The sequence below is a fragment of the Carassius auratus genome, chromosome 13, assembly GCF_003368295.1.
Source record: "Carassius auratus strain Wakin chromosome 13, ASM336829v1, whole genome shotgun sequence".
NCBI classification, from domain to species: Eukaryota; Metazoa; Chordata; class Actinopteri; order Cypriniformes; family Cyprinidae; genus Carassius; species Carassius auratus.
Genome location: NC_039255.1, coordinates 17,331,979 through 17,357,557, shown reverse-complemented (window position 1 = coordinate 17,357,557; position 25,579 = coordinate 17,331,979). Strand labels below are relative to the sequence as shown.

The 25,579-nt window shown below is 37.6% G+C and overlaps 2 protein-coding genes across 3 annotated transcripts in view; both read left to right on the top strand.

The window, feature by feature from the left end:
* The window catches only part of LOC113112896 (eukaryotic translation initiation factor 2-alpha kinase 3-like), a 31,137-nt gene extending 27,922 nt beyond the window's left edge, over positions 1–3,215 (top strand). The window contains exons 15-17 of the mRNA XM_026278812.1: positions 190–291; positions 722–784; positions 1,312–3,215. Coding sequence (XP_026134597.1) covers positions 190–291; positions 722–784; positions 1,312–1,491 — 345 coding nt within the window. The 3' untranslated portion in view covers positions 1,492–3,215. The remainder of the gene's footprint in view (positions 1–189; positions 292–721; positions 785–1,311) is intronic.
* A 910-nt stretch (positions 3,216–4,125) lies between these two features.
* The window catches only part of LOC113112894 (attractin-like), a 50,017-nt gene continuing 28,563 nt past the window's right edge, over positions 4,126–25,579 (top strand). The window contains exons 1-12 of one of the 2 annotated variants that reach the window (XM_026278809.1): positions 4,126–4,603; positions 8,392–8,475; positions 8,966–9,079; positions 10,108–10,236; positions 13,697–13,899; positions 19,423–19,591; positions 19,698–19,788; positions 19,932–20,178; positions 21,001–21,184; positions 21,605–21,759; positions 23,237–23,321; positions 24,483–24,703. In XM_026278809.1, the coding sequence (XP_026134594.1) occupies positions 4,341–4,603; positions 8,392–8,475; positions 8,966–9,079; positions 10,108–10,236; positions 13,697–13,899; positions 19,423–19,591; positions 19,698–19,788; positions 19,932–20,178; positions 21,001–21,184; positions 21,605–21,759; positions 23,237–23,321; positions 24,483–24,703 (1,945 nt within the window). In that variant the 5' untranslated portion in view covers positions 4,126–4,340. The remainder of the gene's footprint in view (positions 4,604–8,391; positions 8,476–8,965; positions 9,080–10,107; positions 10,237–13,696; positions 13,900–19,422; positions 19,592–19,697; positions 19,789–19,931; positions 20,179–21,000; positions 21,185–21,604; positions 21,760–23,236; positions 23,322–24,482; positions 24,704–25,579) is intronic. The other variant, XM_026278810.1, reaches the window with a different exon arrangement.

Here is a 25,579-nt window from a genome sequence, read left to right as displayed (position 1 = left end):
AACTACTGTACATATCACGTCTAAGAACACCTCAACAGACTCATTACAACATCCTAGTAACCACCCATAATATTACAGTGACATGTTTATGGCCAAGTACCATATATATATTTTATTCTGATGTAAGATGTAAAAATATATTTATTTCAAAACTATTTTTCCCTTCGTCTCTTCCTTGTCCCTCTGTAGATGTCTGGGAATTCTTATTCTCACAAGGTAGACATATATTCCCTCGGCCTGATTCTTTTTGAGCTTCTCTATCCGTTCCGCACCCAGATGGAGAGAGTCAGGGTAAGACCATTGTTCAGATGTTTGGGGCCTGTAAGACTTTTGTTTTTGAAAGTAGTCTCTTACTATCAACTTACCGTGGCGGCAATTATTTGATCAAAAATACAGTCATAATAAAAATATTGTAAAATATTACAATTATAAATAAATGTTTTGTTTTAATATATTTTAAGTAATTTATTCCTTTAAAATATTTTTGTAGCAATATAACTGTATTTACATTTTTTGTTGAATAAAAGTATTAAGCTAAATTACTGACCCTAAGCTTTTGAATGCTTTGAACTCAATTAAATTCAAGAATTAATTTTTTATTTATTTTATTATTTAATTTATTAATTATTTGTTTTATTATTTATTTATTTGTATATTTTTTTATTATAGTACCTTTTTTTTATTGTACCAAATGATAAAGATCTAACTGTTTTTCTTGCAGACTCTCACAGAGGTCAGAGCACTGCAGTTTCCTGCTGCTTTTTGTAAGGCCAATGTCCTGGAAGTAAGTTTGTGTTTGTCTGTCTATACTGCTGGGTATTTTGCAATGGATGTGGGAGGTGGAGTGGGAGTGACCTAACGATTGGGAAATCCTAAAGATGTACAGCCCTTCTGGTGCCCCCTATAGGTGCCAAGATACAAGTACAACATCAGCATCTAATAGTCTAATATTTTCCATTCATACAGCAGCAGAATTCAGTTGTTAGACCCGTTTTAGAATAAAACATTTAGAATGTTAAATCAGCTGTATTTGTATAGGACACATCATTTTATATAAATATATTATACATGCATTCATATATTCATACATTACAGATGATTGCGCTCAACTCCGTAGAATAAAGGTCTGTTCTCTCACCATTTTCTATTGTGAGAATAATAAATGTCTTGCCTTTGGTTATTCGTGGTATAACGTGGTTCTCAGCTATTTTAACTCAAAGTCCCCATGTAGTTAAACTTTTAAATATATTTTTACATGAGATATTATTGTGTATTTTTCCACCCATTAATATCATTGTGTTTGTGTTTCAGGCTCAGATGGTGTACTGTATGCTGTCCCGAGTGCCTGCGGAGCGGCCAGAGGCGTCAGAGATCACAGAGGCCCCTTTGTTCCAGAAGCTGGAAGTTCCCTGTAGAATCCGACAACGCACTCGAACATACAGCGCTTCATCGGCTGGACGACCGTCGCGACAGATCTCCTCCTCAAACTAGAACTCCCACTCAAAGACAGACACATGCTGTGCCTCATCTGCGGGATGACAAACACAACCAGTCACCACCTCTTAGAACGCACATCAATCATATGAAGAGCAGATAATCTGAGCCCAACTAAACAATAGATCATTCCACAAACCTCTACAACTGGAACCAAACACGTCGTAACCATTCAGTGATTTGCAATAAGTCCCCATTGCATTTCTTTCAACTAATATTTTTCCAACATTTTAGCACTCCCACACACACACTTGCTGTAGGAGGAGAGTTGTTGTTTTTCCAGTGCTAACGAATGTTGCCTTTGGATGCCGTTCACTCTGCATGTCTTAAACGGGAAAGTTGTGTGACGCGGGCTTTCCTGTCCGAACAGAAAGTTGTACGAGTTATTTCTCTCCTCTAGTGTAAATAGGCTAAAAAAGAAAAACAGGAGAGGCTTTGTGTGTTTAAGGGTGCTCGTTCAAGACTGAACGCACAGGTTCAGAGGCATTATAGCCACTCGCTGTGACAGTGTTAGAGGCTTATGTGCACAGTACTTGATGAACGTGAATCTGCGTATGACTGAGCGGATGTGGAAATATTCAAACTGCCTTTAAGCTGGACTTTAAGACATGAATGACACGTTTGTGACGATGGTCAGTATGAGACTTTAAACATCATTCTGTAAAATACTTAGTCAATAGCACCCAGAAAGGTAGTTTACTGTATTTCAAATAATTTTGAAACACATTTTTCTTAAAAAAAAAATAATAATAAATAAATAAATAAATCTGAATAAGAAGTGGTTTGACTTAATCACACAATAAGAAAGGATACAGCTGGAGGAATCACTTTCAACCAAATATTCAGCACACACCCTTAATTTTAACGTATCAGGTAATTACTGATTGTGTGAATTTTTTTTTTTTCTTACCAATTTTGATTTAGAGGGACTCAATTTTAGTTTTTTTGTATATGATGGAATTTTCTGTATAGTAACTGCCTACTTTTTTTTTCAATTTCTATGGACAATTTTCCTACGAATTGTTATCAAAGTTTGAGAGAATGGCGATAAGAGTGGATCTTTATAGTCTCTGGTAATGGATTTGATCTCTGCATTGGGTGCCTCTGCACCTTTAGGTGCCGCTTCTTTATGTATGTGAATACGGGCCTTTATGCTGCAGAATGGACATGAAATTCTGACCTTTGACCCTTAATCAAGACGACTGCGTCCTGTAATCCATGTCAGGGACCACATGTGTACCCTTCACCTTTTAACCTGTATCTGTGACCCCGGCCCAGTGAAGAGAGCAACAAGTGCTGATCCTGATGTGTAGATCACTGTGGCAAATCCTTCCAGATCTTTCCCTGCCTAATGATCTTCTTCAGTCTCTTGGTTTAAATCTGTTTTATTCATGCCTGGTTCACTGTCGTTAATGTAGCATTTGGTTCTGACAATTCAGTTTCTCCAGTGTTTTTCAGATAATTTTTTGTAATCCCACTTCATGTTCTTTAGCTCAGCCATGTCTCTTGCCATCTTTGTAAATATGTTTATTTGTTTTTATTTATGTTGAGTACAAAAATCAGTCCACTGGATTGGTTGAAGTATAAATAAGGTATATGAATGCACTTCATCCAGTGGAGTGTGTTGAAATATTGTGACTTCTTACAAGTCAGAATTTAATAAACCTTCTATGATGTTTGTAAAAGTGCTTTGTTATCATGCTTTTCCAAGTATCGTTTTAAAAAACGTAAAACAAAGGATTTCTAAAAGTTTTGTTTCACTTTTATTTCTAATGTTCGTTTGTTTGATGTTTGACTTGCTGAATACAAATATCATATTACTTTTTGAGTCATTAACTACTCATGAAAACTAAAACAATGTTGACAATTTATAAAAGCTAATCTGTTATTACTCATGCATACATGCACAATAGTTAAGCATAAACCGTTAACAAAACTGAGCCTCAAAAACATAAGTGTACATTGGATGACTAGTACCAGAATGTTCCAGAAAGCACTAGAATTTATAGAATATTAAAGAATGTTGCAGAAACGTCTAGAATGTTACCATCCTTGCAAATGCAAAATATATAAAATAAAAAATAAAAAAAAGAAACATGCAAATTAGTAAACAACTTTACTGTAGTAAAATAATGTTTTATAATTAATGGCAGGAGTTCTAAAATTTACCTGGCCTAAATGTTTACCAAAATGTTGATGCTACGTGAAAATAAATGGTAAAATAATAATTAACAACAGAATTACAGAAAAATAATTGAACATTTTGTTAGACTGTGTGGTATTTTTGATGGTTGAACACAAGGGAACGCTGTTGAGCTCTGGTTAGATTTTCTAGACTAAATGAATTTTAGGTACTCCAGAATGTGTGGAATATTCCTTATCACATACGATTAAATATGAAAATAATTCTAGAAAGATTTGTAGAGAGTTATGCTTGCTTTATAATTGTATGTCCCAACCACCTAAATATCCTACAGACCACTTCTGCTGCATTGTACGTGTCTATTATCATATTGTTTTATTCCGAAAATATTTTCTATTATACTCTATGTTTATATTATTTGTTGTGGGTCATTTGTTTACATTCAATTCCGCGCTCTTTATTAAGAAATGCGTACTTCCGCATCTCGCCGAGATCTCGTCATTTCCGGGTGTCAATATGCGTCTCGGTACTGCAGCGTTAAGCATCGGTAAGATGTGTACGGGAAGAAAAGATTAAACAATCTGTCCTCAAACCGAAACCACGGGCCGCCGACAGCATCGACGACACCGCTATCCGTTGTCTCCCGTCATTCGCTAGTGAGTAGCAACCGATTCGCCACCGACTGTCAGCCGTATCTGCGCGAATGGCCGGGGAGACTCGGAGGGCCCATGGCCGGGGCTGGTGTCTGACGCTCGGCCTGGCTCGCATAGGCCTTCACGGCAACCTGCTACGATCTATTCTCTTCATCACAGCCTTCAGCGGACTGGTCCGTCTACCCGCGGCCACGGAGGCGAAGGAGTGCGATAAACCCTGCTTGAACGGCCAGTGTAACAGCGCCAGCGGCGTGTGTGTGTGCGAGCCGGGATGGGTCGGGGAGCAGTGCCAGCACTGCGGCGGCCGCTTCAGGTGAGACACACACGGCTCAGAGTCCCAGCTGATGCTCGTGACATGTACACGAAGATCTTTCAGCGCTCGCTGGAACTTCTGTCATCGTTCGGTTTACGTATGGTAATATAGACAGCGTATCATGAAAGCTCATCTTAGGGCATTTCCTTAGGGAATTACTGCGCTGTCTGTCATCAGAACATAACTCACTTTCGTCATTAACTGCTCTTTAACAGGGTGCTAATTTTGATTCTACAGACCCCCCGATTAAGTATTGAACCCTTCAACGTTTTATATAGACTATATTTAAAATATTAATTGGGGGTCCTGTGAAGTATTTATTCTTTTATACATTTAAAAGTATAAATTGGTTTCAACGTTTTTTTTTTTTTTTTACATTTTAGTAACCACAAAGGATAAACTTTGAGGTGTTGTCTAGAATGACGTGCGTCTATTTGAGTCATAATTATTTGGTAGTACCGTGGTAGAGTTGGTGTTTTCGTAACTCCTCGACATTGGCTTAAAGCTGACGAAAGAACAGTAGGATTTTATGGTTTCATTGGAGTATGAATGCTGCTCCATCATGGGACGAGACTCACTGATGGGCAATGTCTGGCAGAGACACTGGCTACATTGGAGGCTGTGGGTCATATGGGGTGAACCAGGCTCCGAATGGCTGAGAAGAGACAGGCAGACTGAAGCCAAATGATCATGTGGTGCCAATCATGAATCTAACACAGCCATGCTGGAGGCAGAGACCGTTCCTAACATTCTGCCATTTCATCTCAGTTCAGTAATGTTCCTTTCCTGCTAAGGACCAGGAATAAATATACACAACGTGGTATAGATTCATTAGTTGATCTTTTTTTCTGTGTAGACTTCTGCACAGCAAATGTACATTGGGTATATTGTGGGCATCAGAGCGATCTTTTAATAATATTCTGTTGTTATTTTTTTGGGCACTCTACACAGATTCTTTCACAATCTGACTGATGTTTTTACGTGATGTTTAATCATTGATGCTGTGCAGCGATTAGACCCAGTGCTATTATTGATTGAACTAAAAAAAGACAACTACATTTCAGTAATGGAAATAAAGCTGGAATAAAATAAAATATAAATGGTAGATTAAAAACATAACAACAGATTAGACGTTTTTGCTTTAGCAGCTTACTTAAAAAATTAAAAATTAAGCTAAATAGAAATATACAAATATATTAAAAATGATGAAAGAACATCATGAAATTATACAGACTTAAACAAAAATTAAAAAGAAAAGTGATCATATAAAATCAAAAGCCATGTCAAGAAGACAATAAATACTGTTGTAGTATAAAAATAAATATTTCTAAATAATATTATGATAAAATGATGATATTGGATGTGTTACTTTTGATATGGAGAGTCTTTGTATATGAGAATGCACTGCGTATGAAATCGGATACTTGCCTACTATATAGAATACCAAAAAAACAGTACACAAACAGATTAGTACATGTATGTCCGAATTCATAGTATTTGATAAACAGTAGACGAAAAATAAAATAAGTGCACATTCGACTGACACTTTACTGTCCCATGAGGTCATAGGAGAAGATTTATGAATGACGGTGAAATGTTGCGACAGATGCTTGTAGGTCACATTACAGTAGAACCATCCAAATTTTATTTATACTGCCTATATTCATGTTATATGGAGCATACGTGTTTAATGGTTGTGATGTGAAGGATTCCTAATTCAAATGTAGTACCTATGAAGTACGTGATTTCGGATGCACCGGTGCTGTTTTTAGATGGTGTCGTGCTTAATGGGGATCCGAGTGTCATTGTTTTAAATGCTTCTGGATACTGACCATGGTAAAATCATGTTTCTTAAACTTTTGTCGTGATATATGATGGTGACCTACACTCGGAATTAGTGCTCTGCATTTATCCCATCCCAAGTGTACACACACAGCAGTGAACACACACCCGGAGCAGTGGACAGCCCGGGGAGCAGTTGGGGGTTCGGTTCCTTGCTCAAGGACATCTCAGTTGTGGTATTAAGAGTGGAGAAAGCACTGTACATTCACTCCCCCCACCTACAATCCCTGCTGGTACGAGACTCGAACCCGCAACCTTTGGGTAACAAGTCCAACTCTAACCATTAGGCCACAACTTCTAATGAGTGCAGTATGTCTGAAAGTGAACACGGAAGAGCCAACTGTGTCTTAGTACATACGGATTTGTTTTCTTCTTCTTCCATATAATAGGAATCTATAAATAGAATTCCATCCCTGTGTATGAAATCACAGAAAGAGAGGATGTGTATCCTGTCTGAAAGCCATGATGCTGTGTGTTTGTGTGCTGTGCTATTTAATTTGCTGGTCCGTTCATAATTCCAAGCAACAGGATGTGCTTTAGTAAATGGCCTGTCTTTAGTGGATCATTTGCTGAAGTACAGAAGCCTGACTGTTCTCAACCGCAAACACAAGAAAAATCCATTCCTGCCCCAGAATGTCACCCTGACCGGACACTGCATTTCTGCTGAACACCAAATGATGGTTTGTTCTGTTAAACTGCTGCGTGCAGCTTCACAGTATCTCTCAGCAGCTCCGTCTGCACTTAGCAAGTCTATATCTATGTAGACCAAGGTTTGAAATCACTTATGGCAGACAGGCATTTCTGACGTTCACTCGGCTGTCTTCTATCATCATAAAAGCTGAATGGAGACAACTGCCAAACTGACAAGAAAAAAGCACAACAGTTCAATTATTCTTTATCCTTTTGCCCGTTATTGAATGTGTGTGCTTTATTTGAAGACATCCATGATGTGATATTAATTGTTAATGATTCTATTTGGACATTGTTGAATGATGATCTAATCGGTTGGGTGGAAGATTGCTGTGCTCCGTCGGGAACCATGTCTCGGTTATGTGTGTTTGTCACAGCTGTCTGCTGGAGAGTGTATGTGCAGCTCCCACAGGATTGTGGGTGTGTTAATGAAATGGTTTTTTTTAATGTTAACAAAGCTTCTTGCGACTGTAGTCAGGGGCTTAGAAGCCTCGTCATTCACTACACAGCACAGCGCGTAGCTTCTACTGCCACAAAAAGTTATGGGTGTTTGGGAGTTTCTTAGGTTCCATTAAAACATGATGGGGTTTTAAAGCGAGAGTTAAACCATAAATGAAAATTTTGTCATCATTTAATCATCCTCAAGTTGTTCCAAACCTTTATGAATGGGTTTCTTCTATTGAACACAGAAGAAGATATTTTGAAGAATGTGTGCAACCAAACAGTTGCGGGTAACTATTGAATATTTTTCCTCGAAGACTGTGCCAACCCTAAAATCAACCATGAATTTTTATGATTGATCATTAATAGTTAGAAATTTTAAACATTTCTATATATATCATAACAATTAAATTATTTTGCATTATTTTGGCCACCATAATCATGCTGAAAATCTGATTTGTACCAAAAAAAGAGAGAAAACTGTCATTTACTCAACCTTGTCATTCCAAACCCATGGGACTTCCTTGTAAATGATGACTAAGTAAGCAGGGAGGGAATTATCCTTAAGAGTTTCTAAGTTAGTTTCTGTTTACAGCATTACTTCTGAATCTAGTCCTGCGCTGCGCTTGTGTTTTCACTATTGACCCTTGGATCTTGAAGTGAGACACGCCTGTTATTTAGCTTCCCATTTAAACATTTACTGAGGGTTGTTAAACTTGCTTTACATCATTTGTAAACTGTAGGTGATTCATATCATTTGCGTGTTAGCAAACATGGTCTGATTGGTTTAATAATGTTGTGTCTGTCATACACAGGCTAACGGGACCCTCAGGTTATGTCTCTGATGGACCAGGAAACTACAAATACAAGACCAAGTGCACGTGGCTTATTGAAGGACAGTGAGTATTGGCCTAAAAAGGAAACACTCGTTCTCAGATTAGAGCTCTGAACGTTAAGCCTGAACCTAACTTATAACCTGAGATGAACTGAACAGTAATGTTAAACTTGACATTTGACATCAACTTAAAATCAGTTCCTCTTTTATCACTCAAATAACATTTGATTACTCTTCCACCCCCCCCCCCCATTAGGGTGTATAAATTAAAGTTAATTTATTTTATTTTATTTATTGCCACAGTAATATAATGCCTTAATTTTCATCAGTATTAATATGCAGTGAAGTAATCGCTATGTCATGTGATTAATTAAAGTTTTAAATTAATGTCAATCCTATATTTATTAATTATTTCCATAATACACATTTTGATTCATTGCCTATTTTAATCATTTGTCAGCTCCTGTCAAGTTTGGGTCCTGTAGAAGACCTCTGTATCAAATGCATAGTATTTGTGTGGGTTAAGGTGGTTGATGGCTGTTTTTGTTTGACAGGCCGAACTCAATCCTGAGGCTTCGCTTTGAGCATTTTGCCACTGAGTGCAGCTGGGATCATCTGTATGTGTATGATGGAGACTCCATCTACTCTCCTTTACTTGCTGCCTTCAGGTATTCTGGTCATTTCTCTTTATTTCTGTGTGCACGAGGTGTGAGATTTTCAGGGAATGATCTGTTAATCCTGGATCAGATTAGAATGCTCTTCAGCTCTCAAGATCTTTACACCACATCAGATGCTGATTTTGAATACAAGCGTCCAGTGTGAACGTACACTAGGAAATATAGCTGAGCTATTTTATAGCTATTTTATTGAAATTAATTATTTGTTTTTCAGCAAGAATCCATTAAATTGATCACAGTAAAGACATTTTTAATATTATGAAATATTTGTATTTCAAATAAATGCTGTTCTTTCAAACTTTTTTAAAATGTATCTCTCTCTTTTTTTTTTTTTTTGAGGGAGGAATTATTTCGTTTTCCAGCAAGGATGCATTAAATTAAATTTAAAATGTTTACTTATAATTTTTTATTGATATTATAAACTGTTAATTTAAATTGTAATAATATTTCACAATATTACTGTTTTACTGTATTTTTTATCAAATAGATGCATCGATGGTGAGAAAAATAAAAAATTAAATAAAATAAAAAAATGACAACACCAAAAAATCTAATTAAAAAAAATCAGATGACTTATTTTCTCCACTTAAAAAAAATTATATATATTTATATTATTTTTATTTTTTAATTAGATTTTTTTTTTACCTTTCAAAACTGTTTTTTTTTAAAAGTCTGTTTCATACAAATGGTCTTATTTGAAAAAAAAAACCAAAAAAAAATTGGCTAACTGCTAATTTTTAAAACTAGTTCTTAAGACATGGTCTTCACATAGAAGCTAATTATATGCAACTGACCTCAGGTGAGCCTGCAAGTAGAAGTATGAACCTGGAAATTGACTCCAATAGTTTGTACAGTATTTGACAGGACATCTACAAAAACCCAACCCCTTACACTTTTTGAAAAAGGACACAGACACTCTAATATAGTACAGTTAAATGAGTGCTGAAATTATTAAATCTGTTGGGTTCCCTGTCTGCTGAGGTATAAAGTGTTCTATGTTCTTCTCTTTCATATTCCAGTGGTTTAATAATTCCTGAGAGCTACAGCAATGAGACAGTCCCAGAGGTGGTGGCACAGTCAGGCTTTGCCCTGCTGCACTTCTTCAGTGACGCGGCATATAATCTCACTGGCTTCAACATCTCTTACAGGTGAGCTTCAATTCTTGGACCAAAACAGGCTGATGATCATAACTGTACTGTAGTTCTGTTCCAAAACCTAGTGGGCTGCTTGCTTTGACAGCATCTGAAGGCATTGTGGGAATGCTTCCATCAGCTGTTCCAGAAGTTGGTCAGCAACATCAATTTTTTCCTTATGCTAAGGCAGTATTGTGTGTCTGCATAGAGTTGAGGTCAGTGAAATCCAAGATAGCAGATAGACTGAAAAGTATCAATAGAAATGGATTTGGACCCAAATAGAAATGGAAATGGGTCACTCTTTTTATATGTGCTGTGTATTTTTTAATTTAGCAAAATGCGCACAACTTAGAATAAGTACACTACAGTTCAAAAGTTTGGGGTCCGTTCAGTTTTTTTTAATTGATATTTGCATTAAGAACGGATGCATTCAATTGATCAAAAGTGACAGCAAGGTTATTTGTAATGTTACAAAAGATTTATATATCAAATTAATAGTTTTTTTTTTTTTTTCTCATCAAGGTTACCACAAAAATATTACCTGTTTTTTACATTGATCACTAAATCATCATATTAGAATGATTTCTGAAGGGTCATGTGACACTGGAAGCTTGCAAGGTTTTGGAACAGAGATTATTTTCTTGTATACAGACTTTTTACAGTCTTGGACTTTGAAACTGAATCTTAATTTACAACTTTGATACAAAACTTTCCCTAACCTCTGAACACCGGGTTATTTAAGAACATATGTGTTTGGAAGGAAGGTGTCATTATATGATGGATACATGGCTGCATTTGAATGGCCTTTACTTTACTTTGTGGCTGCATGATGGTGTAGTTATGCCATCTGCGAGCTGGGACAGGGTCAGGTTTTGTTACCCATGGCTGTTGATGAGATCTGAGGATTCTGGGTAATGTGGTTGTGTCCTAAACAGATAGTCCACCTAAAATAGAACATTGTCATCATTTTCTCACTCTTATGTCATTCCTGCATGACGTCTTTTGTTCTTGAAACACAAAAGGAGAAGTTTTCAGTGCTGAAATTACAAGTCCAGTTTGTTGTTTCAGCCACTTCAGGGTTTTTGAAAGAAGTCTTCTGTAATGTTTATTTGATTAAAACATATATATGTTGTCTAATAATATAAGAATTCAAATCGCTGTTCTTATTTTTAATATACTTGAAAATGTAATTTATCGCTATAATGCAAAGCTGAATTTTCAGCATCAATACTCTAGTTTTAAATGACACACGATTCTTCATAATTAATTCTAATATGTTGATTTGATGCTCAAGAAACATTCATCATTGTTATCAATGCTGAAAACAGTTGTGCTGCTTAATATTTTGGTGAAGACCATGATGCATTTATTTTCAGTATTCTTTGATAAACAGAACAAAAAGTATTTCAAATAGAAATCTTTTGTAACAATATAAATGTCTTTCTCTTTTTGTCATTTTAATTCATTCTTGCTAAAATCCGGTATTCAAAAAAATCACTGTCCCTAAACTTTTGAATAGCAATGAACATGCACTGTAAACAATATATACTGTACGAATACTAAATGCAGAACAAAAAACAAATCCTTATATCGAAAAAAATAATAGACATCCTTGGTTCTTGTTTGCTCCATGATTGATCTTGACATGTCAAGTTTAAACATGCAGATGAGATTCTATTGGAGTTCTACTTCTTTTTTGGAGTTTCACGGAACCTAACTCAAACCCGAGACCGAGAGTGAGTAAATCCTGACCAGTTTTTGGCTGGACTGTCCCTTTAAGGCTCTGTGCTCTAGAGAACAAGAGTGAGAACAAGAAAATGCAGGTCAGAGTAATTTAAGAAGAGCGGGACAGAAGAAGCGCAGATGTCTTTGACCTCCGTGTCTGTGGCAGGGACTGCTCGTGTGAAGTCGGGAGGGTTCTATAGTGACTGCATTTACAGGGACCCAAAAAACACTGGAGTGCGGCATCAATAGAACATCAAACACCAATCCTGGCACACACTGAAAGACAGATGCCTGTTATTCTCTGCCGTCCCTTTCTTCCCATGTTCAGCTGTAGAGGGGAGTGAGCCAGTGCAGCTGTTCTTCTTACACACTCCTGTTCAGGCGAATGTTGAAGCAGGTTGTACTGAAATAAGCTCAAACTAGCTCCTCCTTCAAACCTCAAGTTGGTTAAAAGATAAATTTGAGCTGCAAAAGCAATTATTAACCTAAGATGAAGTTAAAATATTAACCAGACAATAATGGCAGCGTCCAATGTCTACTGAGTACAGTGTCTGACTGTGTTCTTGAAAAGGTAGATGCCCAAACAAACAGTGTAAAAATTGGCTTACATAAGGTCTGGTGGGTGCAAGGAATATCATTAAACTGAAGTCAGCCCTGTTCAGTATCTATGATGAATAAGATTCAAAATCGTGCAATGGGGCCTATGTATTCCTGTATCAGACAATTTAAGCTTTGAATAAGGAAGCACGGTAGGTTTTGGCATGTTTGTAGAAATGAATTGTGCTAGTCTGAATCAGTGGATATTAGAAGCAGATAATATAAGGGCTTTTGTCTGTTCCGGATTACAAAATGATTAAACTGTTGTCTATATTTAATATTTTGATATCGCTTTCTGCCCATCACCATGTAAAATTCTATTTTTAGGATTTTCATGTACTTTAGTTAAACAGCAAATAAAGCAGATTTCTAATAGAAAATATATTTTCAGTCATAATTCTGTACTGGAGAAGAAAAAAAAGATTATTTTTACTTTTTTAATCAATGTATATGTACATTTCTATCATTGTCTAATGTGCAGACACTGCAAGTACACCAATTTTAGGTTGACTGCCTGAACACTGTTATTTTCGCATTCATATACTATTTTGAATTAGTTTTTTATATTTTCATGTTGCATTTTAATTTTAGTTTTAGTACTTATTTTGATCATTTGAAATGTTGCCATGTTTTGAAATGCACTTGTATGAAAAAATATTTATTTAAATCCTACATTTATTTTAAATTTGCATTTCTGCTTTATTTCAATTACTGAAAAGGATTTAAATGGTTTTAGTTTTAGTCTGGGCTAAAAAATATATCAGTTACAAAGTTAAGCTACGAAGAAAGCTTTAGGTTGACACAAATAGCAGAGAACAGACTAACATTTTAGTGGCAAAAGAATATGAAACAAATATGTTGCTCAAAGCATTTTCAGCTTTTAAATATAATTTAAATGCATTTTCATTTGCATGCTGTATCACATTATTAAGGTTTTCCTTTAATGTCATCCAGCTGTTGTTAATAAATCTTATTTCAGGGTGGGGCTCCCTGAAATAAGATAAAATTGTTGTCCAAACAATGGTAGACCAGAAACAATCTTTATTTTTGCAGCTCTGTCAGTGATGCAGCAATTTTAATTTAAGCTTAGTTTATCAATACAGATGTGAGATTTCTTGTTTCATTGATTTCTCTGTCTTTCTGCTCTTCCCAGGTTGAATATGTGCCCAAATAACTGCTCTGATCGTGGAGAGTGTCATGTGGGGAATTCCAGTGACTCTGTGCAGTGTGAATGTGAGGCTGGCTGGAAAGGAGAGGCGTGTGATGTGCCCTACTGCTCCTCTGACTGCGGCGTCCCTCTACGGGGACAGTGTGACATGGCCACCAAACGCTGCCAATGCAAACCAGGATGGCAAGGTAAGTTGTTATATGGCTCAATCATAAGAATGACAGTAAGCTACCGGACAAATAAGAAAATCATTGTTCATTAATTCACACATTTAGAGTTTAATTCTGTTTTAGAGTGGTTAGTACAATTCTTTTCACACAGAGTTCATTTATGAACAAGAGTGATCAATTTTAACACTCACAACTGCATTTTGAGAGTGAGTTCAGTGAAAATCACCATCACCATTCTGCTGTTGTGCAAGTCAGCATCTTTGATATTTATTTTTTAGTCACTGTTGCTGTGGTTTCAGGGGTTATTCACAGCTATCGTGAGAATAGAAAAGGGGCATGACATTGGTTATTTGTACAGAATATCCATCAGCGGCTTGAATACTGTAAGTAGGGCTGTGACGGTTGTTGGTGGAAAAGTAAACCGGTTGCAACACAACCGCGTTGCGACAGGTTTAGTCTGTCTAGTGTCTATACAGGACATTTGCACTCTGTGTCAGTACCTCACAGACCGGACAGGGGATTTATCATGTCGTGTTGTGCTGCATCCAGTGTAGCATCACTAATTATAATGAGTATTTTGTCGTGCTAAAATCTCCCAAGATTATTTTAAATAATAATTCAATCCATTTCAAACAACTGTTCAAAAAATGAAACTTTAAATGGACTTGTGAACAAGCCATGTGTGTGTTTTTTTTATTGAACGTAAACGACACTTAGGCGCAATCCCAATTCTACCCCTTAGCCCTTCACCTTTCCCCTACCCCTCTGTTTCATGCATTCATGTGAAGGGGTAGGGGTGTCTCGATTATCTTTTGGTTGGGGGGGAAGGGGGAAGGGGGAAGGGGAAGGGCCAGATAGCCCTTCAAAGGAAGATTTTTCGGGACCACACTTCAAACGAAGGGGTATGAATTATCTCAGCAACATGGCAGCTACAGCGAACAAAAAGACACAGAAATGTAAGCTTTTTTGGCATTAATAAAGATTTTAACGAAAAGTAATCATTTGTTTTATGTTACATTCAATTTTGAGTTCATATTAACGGTCATGTTACTCAAAGAAATGTTTGCAAAAAATATTAATATTTGCTAACATCTGATCAGGGCGATAACTGCCGTAGACAAATTCCCCTATTAATTAGAAATCGCTAAACCATTTTCTCAAATATTGCCTATTCAAGAGAGAAAGCTAGAGAGAGGGAGAGAGAGAGAGAAAGAGAAATGGAAGTTTCATGGATGTGTGTATTCGCGTCTGTGCGTTTATCTTTTTAGAGTGAGTTTACTTAAAAACAGCGATTGTATCCTCTCGTCGCTGGAAAATATAATGTAGCGATTCAGTATTTAAACTGTATTTAATAAAAGCCGTGGGGGAGTGTTGTTCTCATGGATGTGTGAGCTGCGTGATTTCCGATATGTGTGTGTGTCAGTAAGCAGTGTATTACAGAACAATAATTAAAGGCTCTAATGCACACCATCACACCAGTATATGTGTGTATTGTAAGAGCTAGACGACGAATGATGGGCTGTGACCAGAGGTGGGTAGAGTACCCAAAAACTTTACTCAAGTAAAAGTAAAAGTAATTCTCGAAATATTTACTCAAGTAAAAGTAAAAGTACTAGTCTTGAATAGTTACTTGAGTAAGAGTAAAAGAGTATCCGATAAAAAATCTACTCAAGTAGTTAGTTACTTTGGGTCATATATACGGAGCCTATTTTTATTTAGATATATAGATAAAATGTATGTGTGTGTGTGTGTATAATTGTATATATTTCATCAGCCTTTACTCCAATTTATGTAACTTATTATAAAACCATGTCTGTTTACTTAAGTAACAAATATAGGTGTCATGCCATAACATTTTTTTAATATGACTGACTTTATATTAAATGTGAATTTAACATTGAAAGTTAATGTGATATAAATATTGCTACTAATCTTTCATTGTTCAGAAAGAGAGCAAATAACATTTACATTATTAAAGATCATTTTCACTGACAGTGTAGATTTCAATCACTCTCAGAAACTCCCATTAAAATCACTGAAACTGTTAACACTGTGAAATCAATATCTTAATTATAGATTCGTACACACATCTGCACTTTTCTGTTGTTTCTGACGAGAGAATTCGCCAGAAAGAGGTATTCAGTCAGTCAGCGAGTGAAGGAAGCACCGGCATTTCAGCGATGACTCATCGGAACACCTCTGATTGGCCATTGCATTCAAAAGCTCAACAGAACCGTGTGTGATTGGTTAATGCGCAGCGCTGTAAAAACGCGTCTGTCTCTGGCTCAGCGCCAGCAAGCGATCACAGATCTGAATTTAACAGCTGATGATACGACTCGCTGAACGTACTCGCACCGGTGTGATTGTATTAAAATTAATAAAATCTTAATCGGCAATTTTTTGTGTTTTGGAAGCTGCATTCAACTTGACTCCCCTCTGTTATAAGCCACACACGTACAACAAGCTAATGTCACAGTGGTATCGTGTACTGTAATCGAATGTAGCCCAAGTTATTACCTGTTAAAAAGTAGACAGCACACGCGTTCATCTAATAAGGATCTCCATCGCAAGCAAATAATAGCCTTTGCAGATTTGCTTTCAATTCAGTGCAGTTCCATAGCCCCGTTTTCAACGCTGCTGATGATCTTAAACATTACAACTCTGGTTGAACCGCTTCAGACGCTCAGCGCACGCGGCAGGGAACTGAACGACTCATTCAAACTGATTCATGAACCAATTCACTTGTTTGCCAATTGATTTGATCAAGCCTTTGAACAGAGTTGACTCAAAAGAATGAATCATTCGTGAATGGGCATCGCTCATTGTCCAGAGAAAAGTAGACGGCGCGTTTGGAATAAACTGAAGCATTTATAACATTTATTGCATTAAGATAAAGTAACGAGAGGAGCGTCGCCCACAGTAACGAAGTAAAAGTACAGAATTTTTTCAGAAAATGTACTCAAGTAAGAGTATAAAGTACCCATCTTTAAATATACTCCGAAAAGTATTAGTTACCCCGAAAAATTACTCAAGTAAATGTAACGAAGTAAATGTAACTCGTTACTACCCACCTCTGGCTGTGACGTCATGGTAGTGGTGTCCCAAACCTTAGGGGAATATTTTCTCCCTTATCCCTTGACACTCTGTTTCAAGGGACAAGGGGAAGGGGTAGGCGGAGGGGTTGGGGAAGGGGTATAAAATAGAATTGGGATTGGGCCTTAGGCCAGGTGGCAATTGGCAGGCATAATGAAATGCGCAAAAAGGCAAGGGCCATTACAAATTTATTGGACTGGAAAACAAATCTATCAACATTTTCGGGGTCCAGAGCAGAGCATTTTTTATTCACTATATGTTCAGCTGTTGAGAAGACGCGCTCCGACCGCACTGATGTCCCAGGGACACTCAGGTCCAGCTGCGCAAGGTGGGGGTATTACTGCCAATATTCCACCACAAAAGCCGGTCGCTGTCAGCTTGCAATGGTCCTTTTCATAACTCAGAATCTCCTGTAACTAGATGCGCGAATGAGGCGAATTCGAATGACTACCACGGTGGTAAAAATCAGCCACCGTCACAGCCCTAACTGTATGTAAGCTGTTCTGTGACATTGAGTCATTTTAAGAATCTGTTCATTATCAAAATTGTTTATAAATGTAATTCACTCACAGTTCTGGGAATGTGTAGATCTTTTTTTGGTTTCCCTAATTGTTTCCTGGCTTCTTCCTTTTTGCCTCTCACTTTACTGACTACAGATCTCTCTCTACTGATTTCTTCCTCAAATCTCTACGCCTCTAGTGTTGTTTGGGTTTGCTGGATAGATGGTACACTGTGTACAGAGAATGTTTGTCCCAGGCCTGTATTTTAGAGAACGGCTTGTGTTCTTATACTTGGCTTGATTGTGATGAGATCTGATAAGCCAAATGTGTACAAATACAGGTGGTTCAAGGTCTTTCAATTTAGTGTAAAAATGTACATTTTGGCACACATTAACAAGACTCCAGGTTTGTACAAAGACTGTTAGAGGTCTAAATCCTGCCTGTACCAAAAATAAAGCAGGGATCGACTGCCAGTATAAAATTTGATGTATCTTTTACGTCTGTAGCACAGGGGCGAGTTACGTGCCAAATAGGTAAGGTCAACAAAAATGACTTTGACTTAGTAGAAACTTACGTGCCCCAGGCATCAGCTACAATAAAAATGGCATATGAAGCAAATGTGTTCCTCCTTACTGCTTATAACTGTTGAGGCTGTGGCCATTTAGACACTAGGTATTACGTCACAAGACTGAGGTTTCATAATTGTTATTTTCCAACTAGCAATCCCAAGACGTGACAAAGACGTGAACTGTTTTTAATTGTAATTCTGGTAAATATGACAATGGCCACTAAAGCTCAGTTAAAGGCCCGCTCTCTCGCTCTGTCTGTCTGTCCATCTCTCTCCTGTGGAAGTGTTTAATCACCAGTCTGTGAACAGCAGGTTGAGCCACACTCAGAACTGACTCATGTTTCAAGTTCCTTCCTGGTTTGCTGTAATGGTTTATATTTTTAAGCACAGCCCTTTTGTGCTTCTTGTTTTATAAAGATTGGACTATATATCCAGAGGCAGAACAAACAGTCTAGAAAAGTGACCGCTGTGATTGAATGTGATAGAAAAAATCCCTCCCTTTCACACTTTGGTGATGTGTCGCCCTGTCACCCTAATGATGAAACTGCCCTTGATTGGTCCTAGCTTATAAACAATCCATGCTGTGTTTGTTTGTATGTATTTATGTAATAGTTGCTTAAAAAAACACCTCAAACGTTCAAATTGTACAGTATAGGGTTGCATGATTAATTAAAAATGGAATCGGAATCATGATTCGACAGAAGCTGCAATTTTCATGCGGTTCATTCAGAGAAGCACGGTTCTGTGATCAGCAGTAAATCTCCATCCAAAGGCCAGAGGGCACTCTCGCGCTGAAAATCCAAATATGCCCTGAAGAAGAAACCCAGGAGATCTTCTACTGGTCCCACGTATTCATGTGATGTGAATTCGCAGGTCAGAAGTCACCAAACTTGAACTTCGGAATGCAGCGAAATGCAGAAATTTTCGCAAGAGCTTGCGTTTCCGGTATAACGTATTCGCATGCGTATGAATGGGAGCCAACGGAACGAAAAGTGCAATGTGACCGCCCCTTTAAGAAATCACATCATCTCACAGAAGGATTTATTTCAAACACTTGACTGATGTATGAAGTCTATTTGGAGGAAAAACATGTTATTTAATATGGTATTTTCACGTACTCTCGAAAATCATGCAATAAAATAGGCTGCGTTTTTTTTTTTTTTTTGGGCGTAACTTATCAATGAACTACGACTCTTTGTAATAAATGCTGGTCCATCTGAACGCAGGTGATGATGATTTACTGCTGATTACAGAATCGGCTTTACTAATAAAATGCACATGACCATCGCATTTGTTTAATCGTGCACCCCTAGTACAGTGTGTTATTTTATCACCCTGCCCTAATGACAGCTTGTATGTGTGTGTGTGTGTGTATTTTAGGCCTGGACTGCTCAATAACAGTACCAGCAAATGGTTCCTTCTGGACACGTGAGGAATACAGCGGGCATGGCTTGGCGCGGGCGTCCCATAAGGCTGTGGTTCATGAAGACGTGATGTGGGTGATAGGTGGACATGTGTTTAACTATACACACTACCAGATGGTGACTGCGTGAGTACACACGCACACACATATTAAACCAAAACGCACTGGAGCATAATAACTTCACAGGCTCACAGTTTTGCTTTCTCCTTTACTCTGTGTGTCTATTCCTCAGGTTCAACATCTCTTCTCAAAGCTGGATGTCGTTAAACCAGTCCGTCAACTATGTAACTGGACGCTACGGTCATTCTCTCTCCCTGCACGAGGTTTGTTAATCAACGACAGGTGGTTTAATAGTGTTCCACAACTTTATTACAGTCCAATGTATTTATTCCTTACATACTCTGAGACCTGTTTCTCTAAAACCTGTGATTTGATGAGTAATTTGTCTTTGTGTGCATGCGTACAGGATAAAATCTATATGTACGGTGGGAAGATTGACTCCACAGGAAACGTGACATCAGAACTCTGGGTGTTCCACACACGGAACCAGTCGTGGGTTCTGCTGAATCCGCATGCTAAAGAACAGTATGCCGTTGTGGGCCATTCTGCACACACTGTCCAGCTCCATGACAGATCAGAGCCTGTCATACTGGTCATCTTCGGACACTGCCCTCTTTACGGATACATCAGCCAAGTGCAGCAGTACAACATTGGTCAGTAGTGCACAATAGTGTGAAATGCTCAACAGCTAGGCGATACCTTGAATAGCATCGCATGGCTGCTACACCACGTTTTCCTTTTTAGCATCTTTCGTCTTTAAAAAAATTAATAAATATATATATTTAAAAAAAACAAAAAAAGATCTTTTAGAAACCGGCCTCAGGACACCTGTGTACTGTTTCATTCAGCCTAGCTGTTTGAAAGGAAGAATTCATCCGAAGTTAAAGCACTTTTTCAGAATATTGAGTGCTACCACGGACTGAAATTCACAGTGAACAGTTGTGACCCAGTTTCTGTCTAAAGAATCAGTTCGCTAGGTACCACAGAGACTTGTCATTCATCAGAAAATTAAAATGAGGCCCTTTTTTATATCCGTTTTCAATCTGTGTTAAATGTTCTGCAGTTGAAAAAAAAAAACTGAGGTTGTTTTCATGATTGATAGTTGCTGTCATTTTTGATCGAGAGAGAGAGAGAGAGAGAGAGAGAGAGAGTATCGGGCTGGTTTTCACTTTGGTTTCTAAAGGTGAATGAATGGCAGTGTGGTTTGAAATCAGCATTCAAAACCTTTTCTAGGGAAATCAAGCATTTTATTCAATTAGACTCCTGTCTCAAAACCTTAATGTAGTTCTTCCTCATGCGACAATTATCAGACCACTGTTTGCAGGAATTGTTTACTCTACTGCCCTCTGGTGTTGTAATGGAAGACCAAAATCAAATATATTTGTAACCTTTTTTTTTTTTTTTGAGAACTAGTTGTTGTTTTTTTCACTCACACTTCATCTCTCATCCTGTACTTTTTACTGTTCCCTTTGCAGAAGAGAACACATGGAGTGTTTTAGAAACTCGTGGGGCGCTGGTTCAGGGTGGCTATGGGCACAGCAGTGTGTATGATCCTCTAACCCGCTCCATCTACATCCATGGAGGCTATAAAGCTTTCAGTGCCAATAAATACGGCCTGGCCGGGGACCTGTACCGCTACGATGTGGACAAGAGAATGTGGTGCGTTGAGCAGCATTACACAGTTTAATTGAAAACTGATTACTTTTTGACTTCATCATTTTAAGGCTAGGCTTAAAATGGAGAGCCTGCTTTATTAGCGTTTTTTAATCCAATGTTGTAAAAAGATATATATATATATATATTTAATGATTTGAAATCATAATATTACCATATATGAGTAAATATAGACATTTCTGTTCATCAAATAATCCTGAAAAAGCATTTTAGAATGAATTCTGAAGGATCCTGTGACACTGAAGACAGAAATAATGATGCTGTAAAATTCGGCTTTGCCTTCTTAGGAATATATTGCCTTTTAGATGTATTAAAATGATAACTACTTATTTTAAATTGTTAAATCATAATATTTTTTTTTCATAATTGGGTTTCTTGCTAATGATGTCTCTGATTAATCTGTAGGTTGATTCTGAGGGACAGTGGTTTTTTCCGTTACCTGCACACAGCGGTGATTGCTGGTGGGAACATGTTGGTGTTTGGAGGGAACACACACAATGACACCTCAATGAGTCATGGGGCAAAGTGCTTCTCCTCAGACTTCATAGCATACAGCATAGGTGAGTACCAGACACCGTCTTTGTCACCTGAATCTTCAAACCACAAGTGTTCTGTACTTCTGCGTATGATAATATGTACAGTAATCTACAGTATAATGCTAAACAGTAGTGAAGAGCAATTGATTAAATGGCCATTTCGCCCAGCCCTACTTCTTAGCATGAACAGGCCTTTTAAACTTATGCATTTCTAAAACTTTTTTATTGCATCCAACAAGTTTTTCAAATTAGAAGTAAAGAATATAGTTCACTCTACAGCCAAATAACTATATTCAATGATTATGAAGTGATATTTTTATTAAACTGTCATTCGCCTCCCTTTAAGAACTTTTTATATTTTAAATCGCTCACTTACTGCATCGTCTCTCGTCTGGCTTTATTAGTGTATAATTTCTCTGTCTTTCACAATACTGAGCAGCAGAAGAGACACTCACTCAGAAACCGTAATTGGATTTCTGTGCGTGTCGCAGCAAGCCATTAGAGACCGAAATACACTCATCAGGGGGGCTTCTCGCAGAAGGATGCGCGATCTTGAAGTCATTATTTTATGAGTGACACATTTGAGTTTTGTAATCTCCAGGGATCGGAGACATGCCTGTCTGGTGGTTATATCTCGCTTTTCATTTAGCTAATTAGGGATGCTATGATGTCAGAATAGATGCACTACAAGTACTTGAATACGGCGGCTCTTCAGTGTGAGAATATGATGTGTGGGTTGAACTTTTGAGCGTCTTTTGAGGAGTTTTTATTGCCTGTATAACACACAGGAAGCTTCAAACATATCAGAAGTGGACTGACTCCATTTGCTTATTCATCAATATATTTCACTCCACTCAAAAATGTCTTCCTCTTGTTCTTCCCTTGCCAACTTCTCTTTTGAGATTCAGGCTAGCGCTGTGGTAATCTGTAATTAAGTAGTGGCCTTTCTCGGGCGTGAGGGTAATTGCTCTGTCCTTAAGAACTGAACCCATTTCTACTGACCCACAGCAGGATCCTGAATTCGATTGGTCAGAAAGTTTGCCAGCAGGGGGCAGTGCCTTGTCACACATACTGTACTGCATTTCTCTTCATGCTTCTCTTACTCTTGTTATATTTGCTAATAACTCCTCATTATTAACATCTAAAGAAAGAGATGATTCCGTATTGACGGCCAATTTAGAAAATGCAAACAGCTTATCTTACGAAACCATGGTGAGAAAGATGCAGGGAACTGGGGACATTCTGGTGTACACCCATATTGTGTAGTATTACAGTGTTATTTAGTCTTAGACAATAAGTAACACATCTGCACATCTCATCAGTTTATGTGTAAGTTGCACTTACAGATATTAATTGGGTAATGCGAGTGGAGATTATGAGTGTAGCAACGATTAGTCTTAGTTAATTAATGTTCATGAGCTCTTCTCTATAGTGATGTCTCTAAACCTATTCTGGCAGCACTGGCTGAGATTCACTTTGTCTACCATTTTCTCTTTTCTAGCTTGTGATGAGTGGATTGCACTACCCAAACCAGATCTTCACCACGACGTCAACCGTTTTGGACACTCAGCTGTGTATCACGATGGGTAATGGGTCATTTTTTACTGTATTTTTGATCAAATAAATGCGGCCTTGGTGAGCTTAAGAGACTTTTCTCTAAAGCATTTAAAAATTGTTACTCCAAACTTTAAAATGGTAGTGTCTACATTTGTGCCATGCTGTTGAATACCACTGAAATTAAACACATCCCTCAATTTCTAAAAACAGCTGAAGTCTATGTGGCATTAATATACATTAGCTTAACCTAACAGCTATACACTTTTTAATTGAATTTCTTCCCAAATTAAACTCATGACACTTTGTGTTCAGTTTGGGACAAGTGTGTCAGAATATTTTTTTTAGACCGAATCAGTTATTACTGTCCTTATATTCTTATCATGACCATGTAAGCCAGTACTGTATTATGGGAAACCATGTTTCATACAAAATCACTAGGAAGGAACACAGCCAGGTTGCATTTCCATATCACATATCCAAGAAACCATTATCTTACCTAGAAACCAAACCAACTCAAATGCTAATCCATGAGTAATTCATTAAAGTTATTTAACAAAATAAGAGCATCATATTTGTGCTGTCAAACACTGCCATGTAAACCGTAAACATGCTGTTTAATTTGTTACATACGGAGTCAAAATGATTTCCTGTTGTATTTGAGTCCTGAATGTTCCTCTTTAAAAGTGTTTCTATTTCTGTGGCATTTGAATGGTGACGCAGTAAATATGAAGTCTATATTTAAATCTGCCTGTAATCTCCTTCATACGGATTAGTCAGATGAAGTCATGAAGCAGAATCATTATCCATAAATAACATATCTCATTAGTGCTTCAGATTGCCAGCTGAACAAACATGAGTCTTGTAACCGCACTCATCCACACAGTCACACACTCTCACATAAGACGGTCTAGAAGACTCTTTCTTGTGAGATTTTGATGTGAGCTTTGTATTCTTGCTCATAATTCCCCGCGTCATTGTCAGTACCGATGTGACCCCTGAGTGACCCCTCTTTGGGGAGCTGTGGCACAACACTGCTTTTGCTGTTTGACTTGTCAGTCTCGCACGCTTTATTCATTCTTCCTTATTCACACTGCCCTCTTCCTCCTCACCCTTCATACCTCTCTTGTTCCTTCAGAGATACTCGAGGTTAACTCCGTCTCTTTCTGTGTGTGTGTGTGTGTGTGCATCAGGGTGATGTACGTGTATGGAGGCTTTAACAGTCTGATGCTCAGTGATGTGCTGAGGTTCACCCCTGCGAGCTGTGATGCTTTCTCAGAGCGGCTGGAGTGTGTGACAGCTGTGCCCGGTGTGAAGTGTGTGTGGAACTCCTCTACCTCCACCTGTATGTCCTGGGACGCAGCGGCAGCCCATGACACGGAGAGCTTGAGAAACACCTGCAGTCCCAGAGGGTGTAAGTGACGGGAACAAAGAGGACGTCTGCTTCCTGTGTCTCTTTTGAATTATTCAGACAGGATTCGATTTTAAAACAGTTGAAAAAGTTACAATTATTACATTTTATTTGGCAATATAGATAAGATATCTGGATTTTGCTGATTTTTATTTATTTTTATTAAAGAAATTAGTATTTTTTTATTTGGCAAGAACATGTTAAATTGATCAAAAGTGATAGTAAATACATTTATAATGATATAAAAGATATCTATTTCAAATAAATTCTGTTCTGTTCAACTTTCTAAAAAATAAAAATAAAATCATAATTTGAAATCGGAAGTTCTGAAGAATCATGTGACACTGAAGACTGGAGTAATGATGCTGAGAATTCAGCTGTGCTATCACCGGAATAAATTACATTTGAAAATAGAAATCATTGGTTATTTTCAACTGTAATATTTCACACTGTTGCGGTTTTAATATCATTGTAGCTTTGATCAAATATGCAGCCTGTCTAAGGCCGGGAAATCTTTTAGTTGTAGCTATGAATTTATCACCAAGAGTGATGAATTATCGCTGAGGGTTTTCTTAACTTAAAGGGGTTTATTGCACCGGCTGCTGGCTCTCCTTATTGATGTGAAGTTTTTTTTTTTAATGCCTCATGGGATACTAGTGCATGAGAAATTATGGGTAATTTGCTCTAGTTTTTCTTTTTTACTGAAATTGTGATTCTCAACTTAATTCGAATCCAAATCACTGTACTGAACTGTACATCTGCAAAACATGAAGAACTAGTCCTGTCTGAATAGATGTTAATAAATGCAGTTGCTTACAACAGATTTATCTGTATGCTTAACTTTTGTTCCAGAGCGTGGCATCACTGAATGCACAGTTG